The 14,262-nt window shown below is 37.1% G+C and overlaps 1 protein-coding gene across 1 annotated transcript in view; it reads left to right on the forward strand.

Moving 5' to 3' along the window:
- The window catches only part of epas1b (endothelial PAS domain protein 1b), a 63,482-nt gene that overhangs the window by 42,916 nt on the left and 6,304 nt on the right, over nucleotides 1-14,262 (forward strand). The window contains exons 7-11 of the mRNA XM_079842792.1: nucleotides 1,298-1,404; nucleotides 11,953-12,100; nucleotides 12,388-12,596; nucleotides 13,665-13,855; nucleotides 13,969-14,082. Of these exons, the coding sequence (XP_079698918.1) occupies nucleotides 1,298-1,404; nucleotides 11,953-12,100; nucleotides 12,388-12,596; nucleotides 13,665-13,855; nucleotides 13,969-14,082 (769 nt within the window). The remainder of the gene's footprint in view (nucleotides 1-1,297; nucleotides 1,405-11,952; nucleotides 12,101-12,387; nucleotides 12,597-13,664; nucleotides 13,856-13,968; nucleotides 14,083-14,262) is intronic.

Consider the following 14,262-nt stretch of genomic DNA (forward strand, 5'->3'; position numbering starts at 1 on the left):
TATCCTGCTGAAACATGCCACGGGCACCAGGGAACACTGTTTCCATGAAAGGGTGTACATGGTCTGCAACAATGCTTAGGTAGTCGTAACATCCACATGGATGGCAGGACCCAAGGCTTCCCAGCAGAACATTGCCCAAAGCATCACACTGCCTTCGCCAGCTTGCCTACTTCCCATAGTGCATCTTGGTGTCATGTGTTCCCCAGGTAAGCAACGCACATGCACCTGGCCATCCATGTGATGTAAAGGAAAACGTGAATCATCAGACTAGGCCACTTCTTCCATTGCTCCGTGGTCCAGTTCTGATGCTCACATGCCCACTTTTGGCGCTTTCGGCGGTGGACAGGGGTTAGCATGGGCACTCTGACTGGTCTGCGGCTATGCAGCCCCATACGCAACAAACTGCAATGTATTCTGACACCTTTCTATCAGAACCAGCATTAACTTCTTGAGCAATTTGAGCTACAGTAGCTTGTCTGTTTGATCGGAACACACGGGCCTCCCCACATGCATCAATGACCCTTGGCCGCCCATGACCCTGTCACCGGTTCACCACTGTTCCTTCCTTGGACCACTTTTGATAGATACTGACCACTGCAGACCAGGAACACCCCACAAGAACTGTAGTTTTGGAGATGCTCTGACCCAGTCGTCTAGACCAGTGGTTTTCAAACCTGTCCTGGAGGCACCCCAGCCCTGCATATTTTGTGTCTCCCTCATTTATCACTCCTGATTCAACTCATCAGCTCGTTAGTAGAGACCGCAAGAACGAAATTGGGTGTGTCTGATAATGGAGACATACAAAATGTGCAGGGCTAGGGTGCCTCCAGGACAGCCACTGGTCTAGCCATCACAATTTTGCCCTTGTCAAATTCCTTATCATCCTCAAAATCCTTACGCTTGCCTATTTTCCTGCTTCTAACACATCAACTTTGAGGACAAAATGTTTACTTGCTGCCTAATATATACCACCCACTAACCGTTGCCGTGATGAAGAGATAATCCGTGTTGTTCACTTCACCTCATATCATAATGTTATGCCTGATCGGTGTGTGTGATTTCTCATAAATTCAAATTCACCCTCAGAAAACACAAGCTCTCTAAAAACAGTTCTTGATATCAGCTGAAGAAATCACATGAAATGGATCATTTATTAAATTGGCTTAAAAAATACTAAGCTTGTGCAGATCAAAGAAAATAGCTGGGAGCTTTAGAACAATTCTGTGTGTGTGTGTGTGTGTGTGCGTGTGTGTGTTTTAATGTGTGTCTTAATGTTTATTTCATCTCGATTTTATAGAGTTACTGAGTTGATGGGTTACAGTCCTGAAGATCTTCTCGGTCGATCTGCATATGAATTCTACCACGCTCTGGACTCCGACAACGTCACCAAAAGCCACCAGAACCGTATGTGTCATTAATTTCCCCCTTCAGCTCTTTGCTTGTGTAAGAGTCATGTGTCAAGAAAACTAGACACTTGTATCTCTTTCACACTTCAAGTAGGTGTTATTGGGATATAATTGAACACATTTAAGAAAAGCAAATCACATTCACATGCATAATCTTATGACTGCTACACAACACGCACACTCCTAACTTCGCCTTACCATTGCATGCATCAAATGATGCCATGTGAGCGAACCAGGGAAGAGGATTAGAGAGTGTGGTTAGAAAGCAAGAGATTCTGAGCAAGAGATCAGGTCAGCCTAGGTGGCGAGGCTTGCGTTCCCAAGGTTTACTGTTTCAACACAGAACAAGCCAGCATTAAACCACTCAGCGTGTAACTGCTATATGATATCTACAACTTCACAGCAACATGTCTATATATGTACAGTACTTACACATGTGCCTATACATGCAAGTACACATTTGCTCTCTCTATATCGCTCTGAATGCATAAAGCTATTGACCTCTTTTCCCCAGTGGTTTCATAACGCTCTGAATCCTATTAATTGTCCATTGTATAATTAAACTTTTTGTTGAAAAACTATTTATTGAGAATACCAAGCATAAAATGTCTCTACTACATGACAGATCTCACCGAAGTAGGTGAGATATCATACCTGTCTCTGTTAAAAACTTTTTTTTAACAGTAACCCACACTTTTTAGCCAATCAGTAATGCTCTTTGCTTGTCAATTGGTTTGCACATTCATAAGGTATTTATTTAAAATAAGAATACATTGAATTGATCAAAAGTGACAGTAAAGACATTTATAGACCGCATGTAGCTCCGCCCCTTTTCAGTACTGCGCTCGTTGTGTTCTGTCTTCCAGCTTGTATTTTAATAGCATAAAGGTAAGATCCCACAGAGTTATGAATGAACCACTTTTTTAAAAAATCTTCCTTGTCTGCTGATATTTGACTTCCGCTTCAAACATGTCAATGCTCATGATAACTTTCATTAACTCTAATGAGTGAATCCACTTAACCAGCTAATTACTCTTCGACAGCGATGCCACAGAAAGTTCTAACACAAAATTCTAAAGATGGCTGCGCGCCTGTTTCTATTCTACATTAGATCTCTATTCTAAATGCTATTCTTTTGAACTTTCTATTTTATCACAGTTTACACAAAAATATAAAGCAGCACAAAGTTTTTCAATATTGATTATAAAATGAAATGTTTCTTGAGCAGCAAATCGGATATTAGAATGATTTCTGAAGGATCATGTGACACTGAAGGGGCTTGGCCCCTTAGTTCAAGGAACTCTTAACGCTTCAGCATGCCAAAACATTTTGGACAATTTCATGTTCCCAACTTTGTGGGAACAGTTTGGGGATGGTCCCTTCCTGTTCCAACAAAGCAAGGTCCATAAAGACATGTATGATGTATGAGCGAGTTTGGTGTGGAGGAACTTGACTGGCCTGCACAGAGTCCTGACCTCAACCCGATAGAACACATTTGGGATGAATAAAATTCTGTTCTGTGCTAGATTAACTGAGACTTGTTACAGCACTTGCATATTGTTGATATTGTTGCCCTTGGACTACTCTAGCTGCTTCTATTGCCCTCATTTGTAAGTCGCTTTGGATAAAAGCGTCTGCTAAATGACTAAATGAATAAGAGCGGAGACTGTGAGCCAGGCCTTCTCGTCCAACATCAGTGCCTGACCTCACAAATGCGCTTCTAGAAGAATGGTAAAAAATTCCCATAAACACACTCCTAAACCTTGTGGAAAGCCTTCCCATAAGAGTTGAAGCTGTTATATCTGCAAATGGTGGGCCAACTCCATATTAAACTCTACGGATAAAGAATGGGATGGCATTAAAGTTCATGTGCATGTAAAGGCAGGTATCCCAAAACTTTTTGCAATATAGTTTATATACCAGGGGCTTGTAAGCTGTAAATTATCTGCATACCATGGACTCGCTAATTAATATTAACACTATAAATTACTATAAATTCCCTTGTTTGGGGTGTACCATAAAGCTTACATGATTAAAGGTTAGTAATGCGATGTAACAAAGGTTAGTAAATGATGTGTCCATCATTTATTTATTTGCCAAACAACGGTAATTTTCTTCAAATCTGCCACTCACTGATAGTTCCGGATAAGAGCTTTGGCGCCTATGCTGTTATGTATCGTCATTATTGTCCCGCGTTCTCATTGGTTTGCTGGCATATGGGGAATTTCATGAGTGCGGTAAGTTGTCCGAGGATCGCTCGCCCAACCTGAAAAATGTGCTTCTACTGCCAGATCTTCTCAATTAACAAAAATCACATTGTATTTAATACAAAACTAAATAGACTAAATCAAGTGGGGAAAAAAGTCATAACTTGAAAAATATTTTCATAGTATTTTGTTTTCTCCATAAGGAAATGTATTTTTGATGAAAACTTAAAAACTGTTAAAGACAGACCTACTGTAAGCAGACCTGTAACTATAAGAGGCTGTTAATCGATAGTCATCTGTTAAAGTCATCAATTTGCATTATTTCAACCTATTTTTAAAGAATATTTCTATTTTTATTATTCTTATATTTATTCTAATTTTATTTTACTTATTTTATTTATAATCGGTTACTAATTTTGATTTTCATACTGACACCGTTTCTTATTTGTCGTCTCTGATTTAGATGCGCCGTGTAATTTCTCCGACATTAGTGCCATCTAGCGGAATAACAAAAATACAGCATATTTTGTCCCTTTCACGTGTCGTGCCTGACCCAACTCAAACACAACTCAACAGCAGCTCAACATAGGGCTGTACGATTAACCGAAACCGACATTCAGAACCTCTAACCGACGTATTTTTCCCATGACGGTTATTTCGGCTTTCACGTGACTCCGCCCCGTCAGTCACATCAAGTGCAGTTTGCAGGCACACAGAGAGATGCAGGAGCAGTTATCTGTGTTTATAGATGCTCAGATTCACTATAGTAACTGCATGTTTTACACAGTTTATATACAGGTCAGTTAATCGCCGTTCTTATAGCCTATACGCTCTGCCACGAACACACACACACACACACACACACAGACGGCGCGCGCAAGCCACGAAGCCAGATCGCTTTCACTTTCATGCTCATAAAGTTTGTCAAGTAAATGCGTTTAAAGGCTTGCTAGTTTCAACATTTAAATCGATTGTGCACTATTCAAAAACAACAATACGGATCCGTTCAGTGCTCAGCGTTTTTCTGTGTGACACAGAGAGCCGAGCCATGTCGCATGTCTGACCGCGCGCGCGCCCTGAAGGCAGACCTCTTTCACCTGCGTCCTCACAAAGCTTTGTCATTTGTATATGTTTTAAGCCCTGCCAGTTTGAACATTAAAGCGAGTTTAGTCCATCAGATGTGTGTTATGTTGAACTAATGCCTGATATATTGTGACACACGAACACTCAGACATAAGCTCGCACATCACGTGAAGATTGCGCGCAGAGAGCACAGAAACGCAGTGTCAACGATGTCCTGTGACTAAAGTAAAGTCACTAAAGTAGCTTAGAAACTCAACCGTTATAGGCATATATTTTAATACCTTTGAAGTAAGTACAAACCACAGCTTCATAATGAATAGAGACGGTATGAGTAATTCACACACACAATCACTCTCTCATTAATGCCTTCAAATAAATGTAATGTAGACCTACTGTGTTAATGTATCTGTATCTGATGTACAACAAACAGAAATCTGCCCCATAGACAATAACTGCTGAAAGAGAACCGTTTCCTTCAAGTGTTTTAAAATCACAAAGAAATGCAATTTTTCATTAGGAAAAAAAATCCACCTTTTAATAGTAGAAAAAAAGAGCAAAATAATCGTTCATTAATGGTAAAATGTTCAATTAATCGAGTTTTTTATTTTTGGTCAAATCGTTACAGCCCTAGCTCAACAGTATAAAGCGAACGTGCAACCCATCTAACTTATGGTGCATTTTTGACATGACGCACACCTAGCATACCCAGTTAAAGTCACCACTTGCCACTGATATATACATCAGCCACTGTTACTCATCTTTCGCCTTTTTAGCTTCAACCTACTGCCTGCACCTAATTGCCTTTTAAGCTTTCATTTATCTCTCTCTTTCTTGCTAAGCAGAGGTGAAACCTAATATCTGTTAACGTTCACAAACACGGACTGTCCACACAAAGCAAACGACAAGATATATACTGAGATCGTCAGCCCCCCCGAGTCAAATTGCATTTCAGACAAATTGCATTTCGCATACATGTTTGAGTTATGAATACGATTCAAAAGAGCCTTATTGGATTGGCTCTATTAAGGATGACCGGAGCAGCCATTAGGACATCTTGAACCCCATTAGGAGTGACAGAGGAGATAAGAACGCAGCAGTAGGCAGCTTCAGTGCTCCTCAATCTGGCCAGGTGTCCCAGATTGCTCCCTAATCAGATGCTGGATGTGGAGTGGCTTCTGTCCACCGTGACGTTAACCTGTAATTAGAGTCTTTTCAAAGTGTGTAGATGAGGGGGGGGGGGGGGGTGTTGATCTGGATTAGGCTTGAGAAGAAGAGAGTGGGGCTGCCTCGTGACTGCATTTGTGAATTTATCTCTTTCTTTTCTCATGTACCAGTGCTCATTTTCATCACTTGAACTTTCTAAGAGCTTCCATTTATCAAACGACAAGAAAAAAGCATTCCCATACATGAAGAAACAGTCATACATATAGATTTTATACTTCTGAGAAAGGAAATGTATATACATTCAGAAGCACTCTTCATACAGGGGTGAAGGTTCTGTTATTCACTCCCATTCACTGAGTAACTTTGCTCTGATTTCGTCATCACAAAATTTGCCTCGGGTTGCATCTCCACTGTACATGTTTGCCTTTAAATGCCTTAAAAAAAAAAAAAACCTTTTTTTAACAACAAAAAAATGACTAACCAAAAATTATTAAAATGAAGAGTAAAAATTTTTTGTAAATGAACCTAATTTAATCTAAATACAAATGTTTCAATTCGACACTGTAACAAATTAGTCTAGAAACTGTACACATGCCTTGTTACTCTGTATAATCACAAGTTGTACAAGTTGTACAAGTTGACTGATCCTTGTGCAATGTGTAGTGCAGAACATGCACTGTAAACCTGAATAAGTTGGGCTAACTCAAGAAATTTAAGTTTACATTTAGCCCAACTTATTTGAGTTTACAGTGCATGTTCTGCACTACACAATGCACAAGGATCAGTCAACTTGTACAACTTGTGATTATACAGAGCAACAAGGCATGTTTACAGTTGTATTTTAAGCAAGCAGAACTATCAAGTTTTGAGTTTGTAGAACTCATGCATGTTAATTTCTCCTATCTAGTTAGTAACACATGCATTTTGATAGCAATTAAAGGGTTAGTTCACCCAAAAATGAAAATTCTGTCATTAATTACTTACCCTCATGTCGTTCGACACCCGTAAGACCTCCGTTCATCTTCGGAACTCAAATGAAGATATTTTAGTTGTAATCTGATGGCTCAGAAAGGCCTCCATTGGCACAATGGCACTTTACACTCTCAAGACCCTTAAAAGGTACTAAAGACGTCGTTACAAAGTCCATCTCACTACAGTGGTTCTACAATAACTTTATGAATCAACGAGAATAGTTTTTGTGCGCAAAAAAAATGAAATAACGACTTCCATAGTGATGACCGATTTCAAAACAATGCATCATGAAGCTTCGAAGCATTATGAATCAGCGAGTCGAATCATGATTCGGATCAAACCGCCAAACTGCTGAAATCACGTGATCACAATATAAGTCGTTATTTAGGGGTTTTTTTTGTGCACAAAAACTATTCTCGCCGATTCATAAAGTTATTATAGAACCACTGTAGTGAGATGGACTTTGTGAGATGGACGTCTTTAGTACCTTTTATGGGTCTTGAGAGTGTAAAGTGCATTGTGCCAATGGAGGCCTTTCTGAGCCCTCGGATTTCAACTAAAATATCTTATAACTGTTCAATATAACTGTTTTCAACATTCATAATGATAAGAAATGTTTGTTGAGCATATATATATATATATATACAGTCATATATATATATATATGCTCAACAAACATTTCTTATCATTATGAATGTTGAAAACAGTTATATTGAACAGGTATAAGATATTTTAGTTGAAATCCGTATATTATCCGAAATATATATATTAGATCTCAATCAATCAAATCATCAGATTAGAATGATTTGTGAAGGATCATTTCACAATATTACTGTTTTTACTATTTTGAATCAAATAAATCCAGCCTTGGTGAGCAGAAGAGACTTATTAAATAAAAAAATAAAAAAAGATCTAAAACTTTTGAACAGTACTGTAGGTCTAAAGTCTTTATGTAAAGAAAATGTATAGTCCGATTACTTCTTTTAAGTTAAACGTGATTTTGTGAATAAGCTACGAACAATACATTCAATAATTAAGTCTCCTCACATTCATTATAGTTAATTCTGACAATAAGGGTAAATGACTGACAAAAGTTAAATTACTATATTGTTTTGTATGAATGAGTGATCAAAATGGCTTTCACATTGTTTTGAAGAAAAAGCTCTAGGCAACAATATCCCGTTCTGAAAAGCCTTGTGAACAAATGTTGTGTTAGATGGCTTTATTTCAGAGACTTTACATTTATTTATTTTTCAAAAACTATGCATAAACATAATTTTCTCAAAACTGCAAAATTTTATGTGCATGTTGCTCAGATATTACTGTAGCCCTGTTTGTGCTGAATACAGTGTAATTAGACTTTAGCCATTAATATGCTTTAAAGCAACTGAAAAAGACATGTCAGAGCATGTCAACTTCTTCAGGGCCACAAAATAGCCTTAGGGTCCTAAGGGTTAACCGAAACTCTTCTAAATTAGCATAACAAAACATGAATCACTACTAAATCTCCCTTGCCATTTAATCTTGCACAAAAAAAACATTATATAACACTTCATTTTAGCATTTACTATCCCTTTCGAGTGCCATGGACAAAGTATGCTGGGAAATAAAAAATCTCAGCTCAGTTTCATCAGGAAATGAGTTCATAAAACTCAAAACAATGAAACGGTTCAGTTTACTTGAAATATGCCAGTGCTGTGAACTCAAAAGAAAAAGAAAGTTCTAAATACTCATAACAGTTCATTTAACTGAACTAATTTGTTTAATATAAGTGTGTCCTTCTCAAACCAATTAATTATTTTGAGCATTTAAAGTGTATAGTTAGTGATTGTGAATGCTTGGCAGGAATGACTTTTGTAGGCATTATGTACCTGCTCTTTAAGTAACATATATTGATTGATAAATTAAAATAACAAGCATGTACAGTACTGTGAAAACATTTGGGGTCAGTAAGCATTTTATTTAGTTAATACTATTCAGTGATTATCATTAATTGATCAAAAGTGACAGTAAATATTAATGTTACAAAAGATTTCTATTTCAAATAAATTCTGTTATTTTGACCTTTCTATTCTTTAAAGAATCCTGAAAAAAATATTAAGCAACACAACTGTTTTCAACATTGATAATAATAAGAAATGTTTCTTGAGCACCAAATCAGCATATTAGAATGATTGAAGATCATTGGAGTAACGATGCTGAAAATTCAGTTTTGATATCACAAATTAAATTACATTTCAAAATATATTAACATGGACAACAGTTATTTTGAATTGTAATATTTCACTGTATTTTACTGTATTTTTGATCAAATAAATGCAACCTTGGTGAGCAGAAGAGACTTATTTAAAAAACATTTAAAAAAACGATATTGCAAAATATCTTTCCTATATTTTTTAAACAATATGCATAAGACATGAAAGATTTTTAACAACTCAGTGGGAAGGAATATATATGAGAACGTTTTAAATTGTTAGATGTATGACTTATTTAGTGGGGCCGTTGCACTCTAAAAAATAATTCAGTGGCTTAGTAAATATCACAGTAATAATTAACTTTATTAACTTAATACAATTTCTAAATATCATTTATTTGATGTTTTGAGTTGAACATATCAAAATAATTGACTAAAAATCCAACAGTCAATTTTGTCTCAAATTTAGAGTTATATTTAAGTTTTTTCACTAAAAGAATTTAGTGTTCGGATAACCAATTATTTATTTCGAATATACTTAAGATATTTGTGAAATTTCTATCAAAATATTTGAGAAAGGAGAATTAAATCGATCTGTTTCACGAACCACAAATATAACTTAATTCAAATCAAGATTATTAATATTTAACACGCGCTGAAGAAATTTAATAAGTTTACTTGATTATAACACTGCACCCCTCCCCCACCCCTTGAAGTGATGACGGCTCGACGGTTGATTGAGCGCACCCGCAGGCTGTTTGAATTCTGTTCTTCATCTCAGCGTCGCAGAATTGGAACATTTCCTCTGTGAAATTCAGGTTTGTGTTTTATTTTATCTATAAAATCATTACTGAGCTTAAATTTTTTTTATTTAATGTGAGTAAACGAGTGCTGCATCTGTCTTTGAAGCCCCTGGTGTAACTGCCTTGCTCAAAACACACAACTTTATTCCTTAAGATAATGATATTAATTAATTTGGATGATAACATTTGTTAAAACTGTGCACTGTTTGTTTATTGGCAGGTTTCAGGCACGTTGCAGCATCTTTGAGCTACGAGTGAAACGCTGGACGGCGGTCTGAAGTTCAAAGTCCACCCGCAGAGCGCGAGTCCATCTCATGCTCGAGAAACGGCGCTAATACGGTGGAAATTGGATAACAGACGGGTTGATTACACTTGAATTACTTTTAAAGGTTTAATATTTACTTCTAAAATGTTTGTTACATGAGTTTTAATGTTGTAAATATGTTGTAAAATATTGTATACATGTCAAAACTGTAATATATGCTGTATTGCTTTACTCATCGACAATAAAGGCCATTGTCATGTATAAGTGTGGTTGTGTGGAGTATTTTACAAAGGTTTAGGGGAAATTAAAGTTATACTATAAGAGTTAATATTACGCATAAATAAAAACAGTTAATTTGACTCTTAAATATTGTTTTTAAATGTTTTTCCTCCAGTTTTTTTGTAAATGTACCAAAGTTACACAGATCTACTTCATTTTTTTACTTGCATTTGCTCAGCTCATATGGTGTATGTAATTGATTTCACTGCTTTAAAATTTACTCAATTTTATTAGTGTAAAAATGTTTCACCAAAAAAATTGAGTAAATCATAGTAAACGGTTTTAGAGTGTGTGTGTGTGTGGGGGGGGGGGGGGGGGATTCACAGCTTGTTGACTCAAGGACACTTGCCTGTTCTTAGAACCTACATCTTTCTATGACTTCCTTTCCAACCGCATTTATGAAGTCGCAAGGCTTTGTACAGTGCAAGCACAGGCCAGGAATGAACCGAATGACTCGAAACCACTGCTTTCCCACGGCAGATCTGGACCGAGTCCAGGGCGAACGTGCCATGGAGACAGACTGTCAAAACTCAGATCAGCAATCCCTCATTGTCTGCGTCTCTCTGTTTGTCCTGTTGCTTATGTTAGCTTTCCTTTGGGTCTGGCTGTCTGTCCCAGGCTCAGTCGGGGTGCCAGTTCTCCTCTGGCCAATTAACAAACAGCGTGTTATTATTATTATTCTGGCAGTTTTACAGCTCGGAGGTCATAATAGATCAGAATATTCGAGGGACCGGGGGCAACATGCTGGAGACGGGTTTATTGAGGATGATGTTGATTAAATAATTATTAAAGTGCAATATTCGAATGATCGGAGGCAACACGCTGGAGACGGGTTTATTGAGATGCCGTGTCGATGAGGCAGTTTCAGGGGGAGTCTAATCACGGTCTCCCAGACACTTCGGGGTCCTGTGTTGGTCTTCTCTGGGCGCAGGTCCACCATCTGAACTGGATACAGCCCGGATCCAGCTGACTGCAGTAAACCTCGGGATAAAACAGAGAGACTATCATTAGCGTAGATGCCATTCTTCTGATGATGTAACTAGTACATCAGGTGTTATGGGAAGTGTTCCCGGTTCCGGCTGACCTAGTTAATGCAGCCTAACAATCATTTCATTGAAAAAGTGTTTTATGTCTATGCCACAGTAAAGAGATGTGTTTTTAGTCTAGATTTAAACTGACAGAGTGTGTCTGCTTCCCGAACAATGTTAGGAAGACTGTTCCAGAGTTTAGGTGCTAAATAGGAAAAGGATCGACCGCCTGCAGTTGATTTGGATATTCTCGGTATGATCAACTGGCCAGAATTTTGAGACCGCAGTAGACGTGATGGAGTAGAATATGTTAAGAGCTCGCTCAAGTATTGGGGAGCTAAACCATGTTAGCTTTCCTTTGGGTCTGGCTGTCTGTCCCAGTTTGTTATAGCTACCCAAAACCCTCCTAGTCATTAGACATGCATTTGGAGATCTCTGAGAAAGCATTTGGACTGGCCGTTTAATCAAAACTTCAGTACAAAAGTCGATTTAAAAACATGTATGTGTTCTCAAGATGGCTTTTATGTTATTTTCTGCTCTTTCCTCTCTAGTGTGCGCTAAAGGCCAGGCAGTGAGTAGTCAGTACAGGATGTTGGCTAAGAATGGGGGCTATGTGTGGGTGGAGACCCAGGGTACTGTCATCTACAACAGTCGCAACTCCCAGCCCCAGTGCATTGTGTGTGTGAACTACGTGCTGAGGTAAGGCAAAAAAAAAGAAAGGTGACAAAGCTTGTGATGTGTTTGTACTGTATCTGCACTTTCTGTTCTCTGCTCGACGCTAGTAATCCAATTAAAGACAAAAAATACAACTTAAAAGGATGGTTCACCCAAAAATTAAAACTATGAAATATTTTTTTCTGTGGAACACAAAAGGAGAATGTTCACAAAACTCCCCCTTTCTCACTTAACTTTACTGTTACACTACAATGTTGCATGTATGGTGACACAAGAAGCCATCGACCTTCCATTGGGCTCTCTTTTCATAGTGACGTTGAGGAGAAATCCATGATCTTCTCTATGGACCAGACTGAGTCTCTGTTCAAGCCTCACAACTTAAACAGTTTCTTCAGTCCAAACAAAAGAGCCCTGGCCAGTGATCCAGGTGAAGCGCTCTTCACCAATCTCAAAGAGGAGCCTGAAGATCTCACCCAGCTGGCACCTACACCTGGTGACACCATCATCTCTCTTGACTTTGGTGAGAACAGTATTCATTTTTGAATATGATATGGGATTTCCAGAGGTACCAATATCTAGGGAACAGAATGGAAGTAAGCCAGTTAGATGTACACAACAGCTGAATATTTTAAAAAATAAGTTTGTTTCATATTTGTATTTATTTATTTTCCCAAAGTAAAATAATAATAATAATAATAATAATAATAATAAAAAGGTTATTTTGAGGAAATGAATACTTTTATTCTGCATTAAATTGATCAAAAGTGTCATGAACGGATATAAATATTTTTCAATATAAATATCTTTATTTTGAACTTTGTTTACACAACTGTTTTTAACATTAATAATAATAATAAATATTTATTGAGCAGAAAATTGGCATATTAGAATGATTTCTTGAAGGATCACGTGACTGGAGTAATGATGCTGAATATTCAGATTTGCATCACAGGAATAAATACATTTCAAAACGTATTAAAATAGAATACAGTTCTTTTAAATTGTAATAATTCACATTATTGCTGTTTTACTGTATATTTTGATCAAATAAATGCAACCTTGGTAAGCATAAGAGACAACATTTAAACGTTGACATCAAAAAAATCTGACTGACCACATAATCGAATAATTCATAAATAATGATTAATTACTAATAAATATATAAACACATATTTTACAAAGAAAAACATTTGGCCATTTGGCAAATTTTTGGCATTATACTAATTTTGTATTGTATTTAGAGTAATTTCTTTTTTATTAAAAAAAATACAGTTAAAAATAATGATCATTTGAAGGGAAATGGTCTAACTGTCCTGACAATAATTATCTAATTAAATAATTTTTATTTTCCTATTATTAATTTCATTTTTTTTTTTTAGATTGACACATCTATAACCTTTGTTAATAAGTCAAGTAGGTGCAGGGTTATCAACTAGTATAATCTCAAATTGGCCAAAAAACAAACAAACAAAAAAAAATTCTAGTTAATCACCCCATCTGATGTATTGGTCTATTGCTTATTTTATGCAATATCTGACTACCTACAATACAAATCTTTATCTGCACAATTCATTATTCTTTTCTTCAGGTCAGCCCCAGTATGAGGAGCATCCAATGTACAGCAAAGTGTCTTCTGTTGCTCCTCCTGTTTCTCACACTATTCATGAAGGCCACAAGCCGAGCTATACTGGAGACATGCCCAAGATGGCCACCACTTTCTCTGTGCCCCAAGCTCCGCCTCCCAGTAGTGCAACTCCCAGCCTAAGCAGCTGCTCCACGGTAAACTGAAATACTAAATCTTCTTATCCTCATGAATTTTTGTTTACATAAGAATTTGATGTCTGATCACTGTACAGTATGTCTTCAATGCGTATCGTGTATATATTGAACAGCCCAGCAGCCCCGGAGATTACTACACCCCAGTGGACAGTGACCTGAAGGTGGAGCTGACTGAGAAACTGTTTTCCTTGGACACACAAGAGACAAAGACTTCCTGCAACGAAGAGGTCAATAAATATTCAGCCTGTAGCATTAATAATATTTTATTCATATTTAATATTTAAAGGGGTAGTTCACCCAAAAATTAACATTATCATCATTTACTCGCACACAAGTTGTTCTAAACCTGTATGGATTTCTTTCTTCTGCTGAGCACAAAACATGTTTTGAAGAAAATGGGTAACCGA

The sequence above is a fragment of the Gobio gobio genome (genome assembly GCF_949357685.1).
Source record: "Gobio gobio genome assembly, chromosome: 18".
Lineage (NCBI taxonomy): Eukaryota > Metazoa > Chordata > Actinopteri > Cypriniformes > Gobionidae > Gobio > Gobio gobio.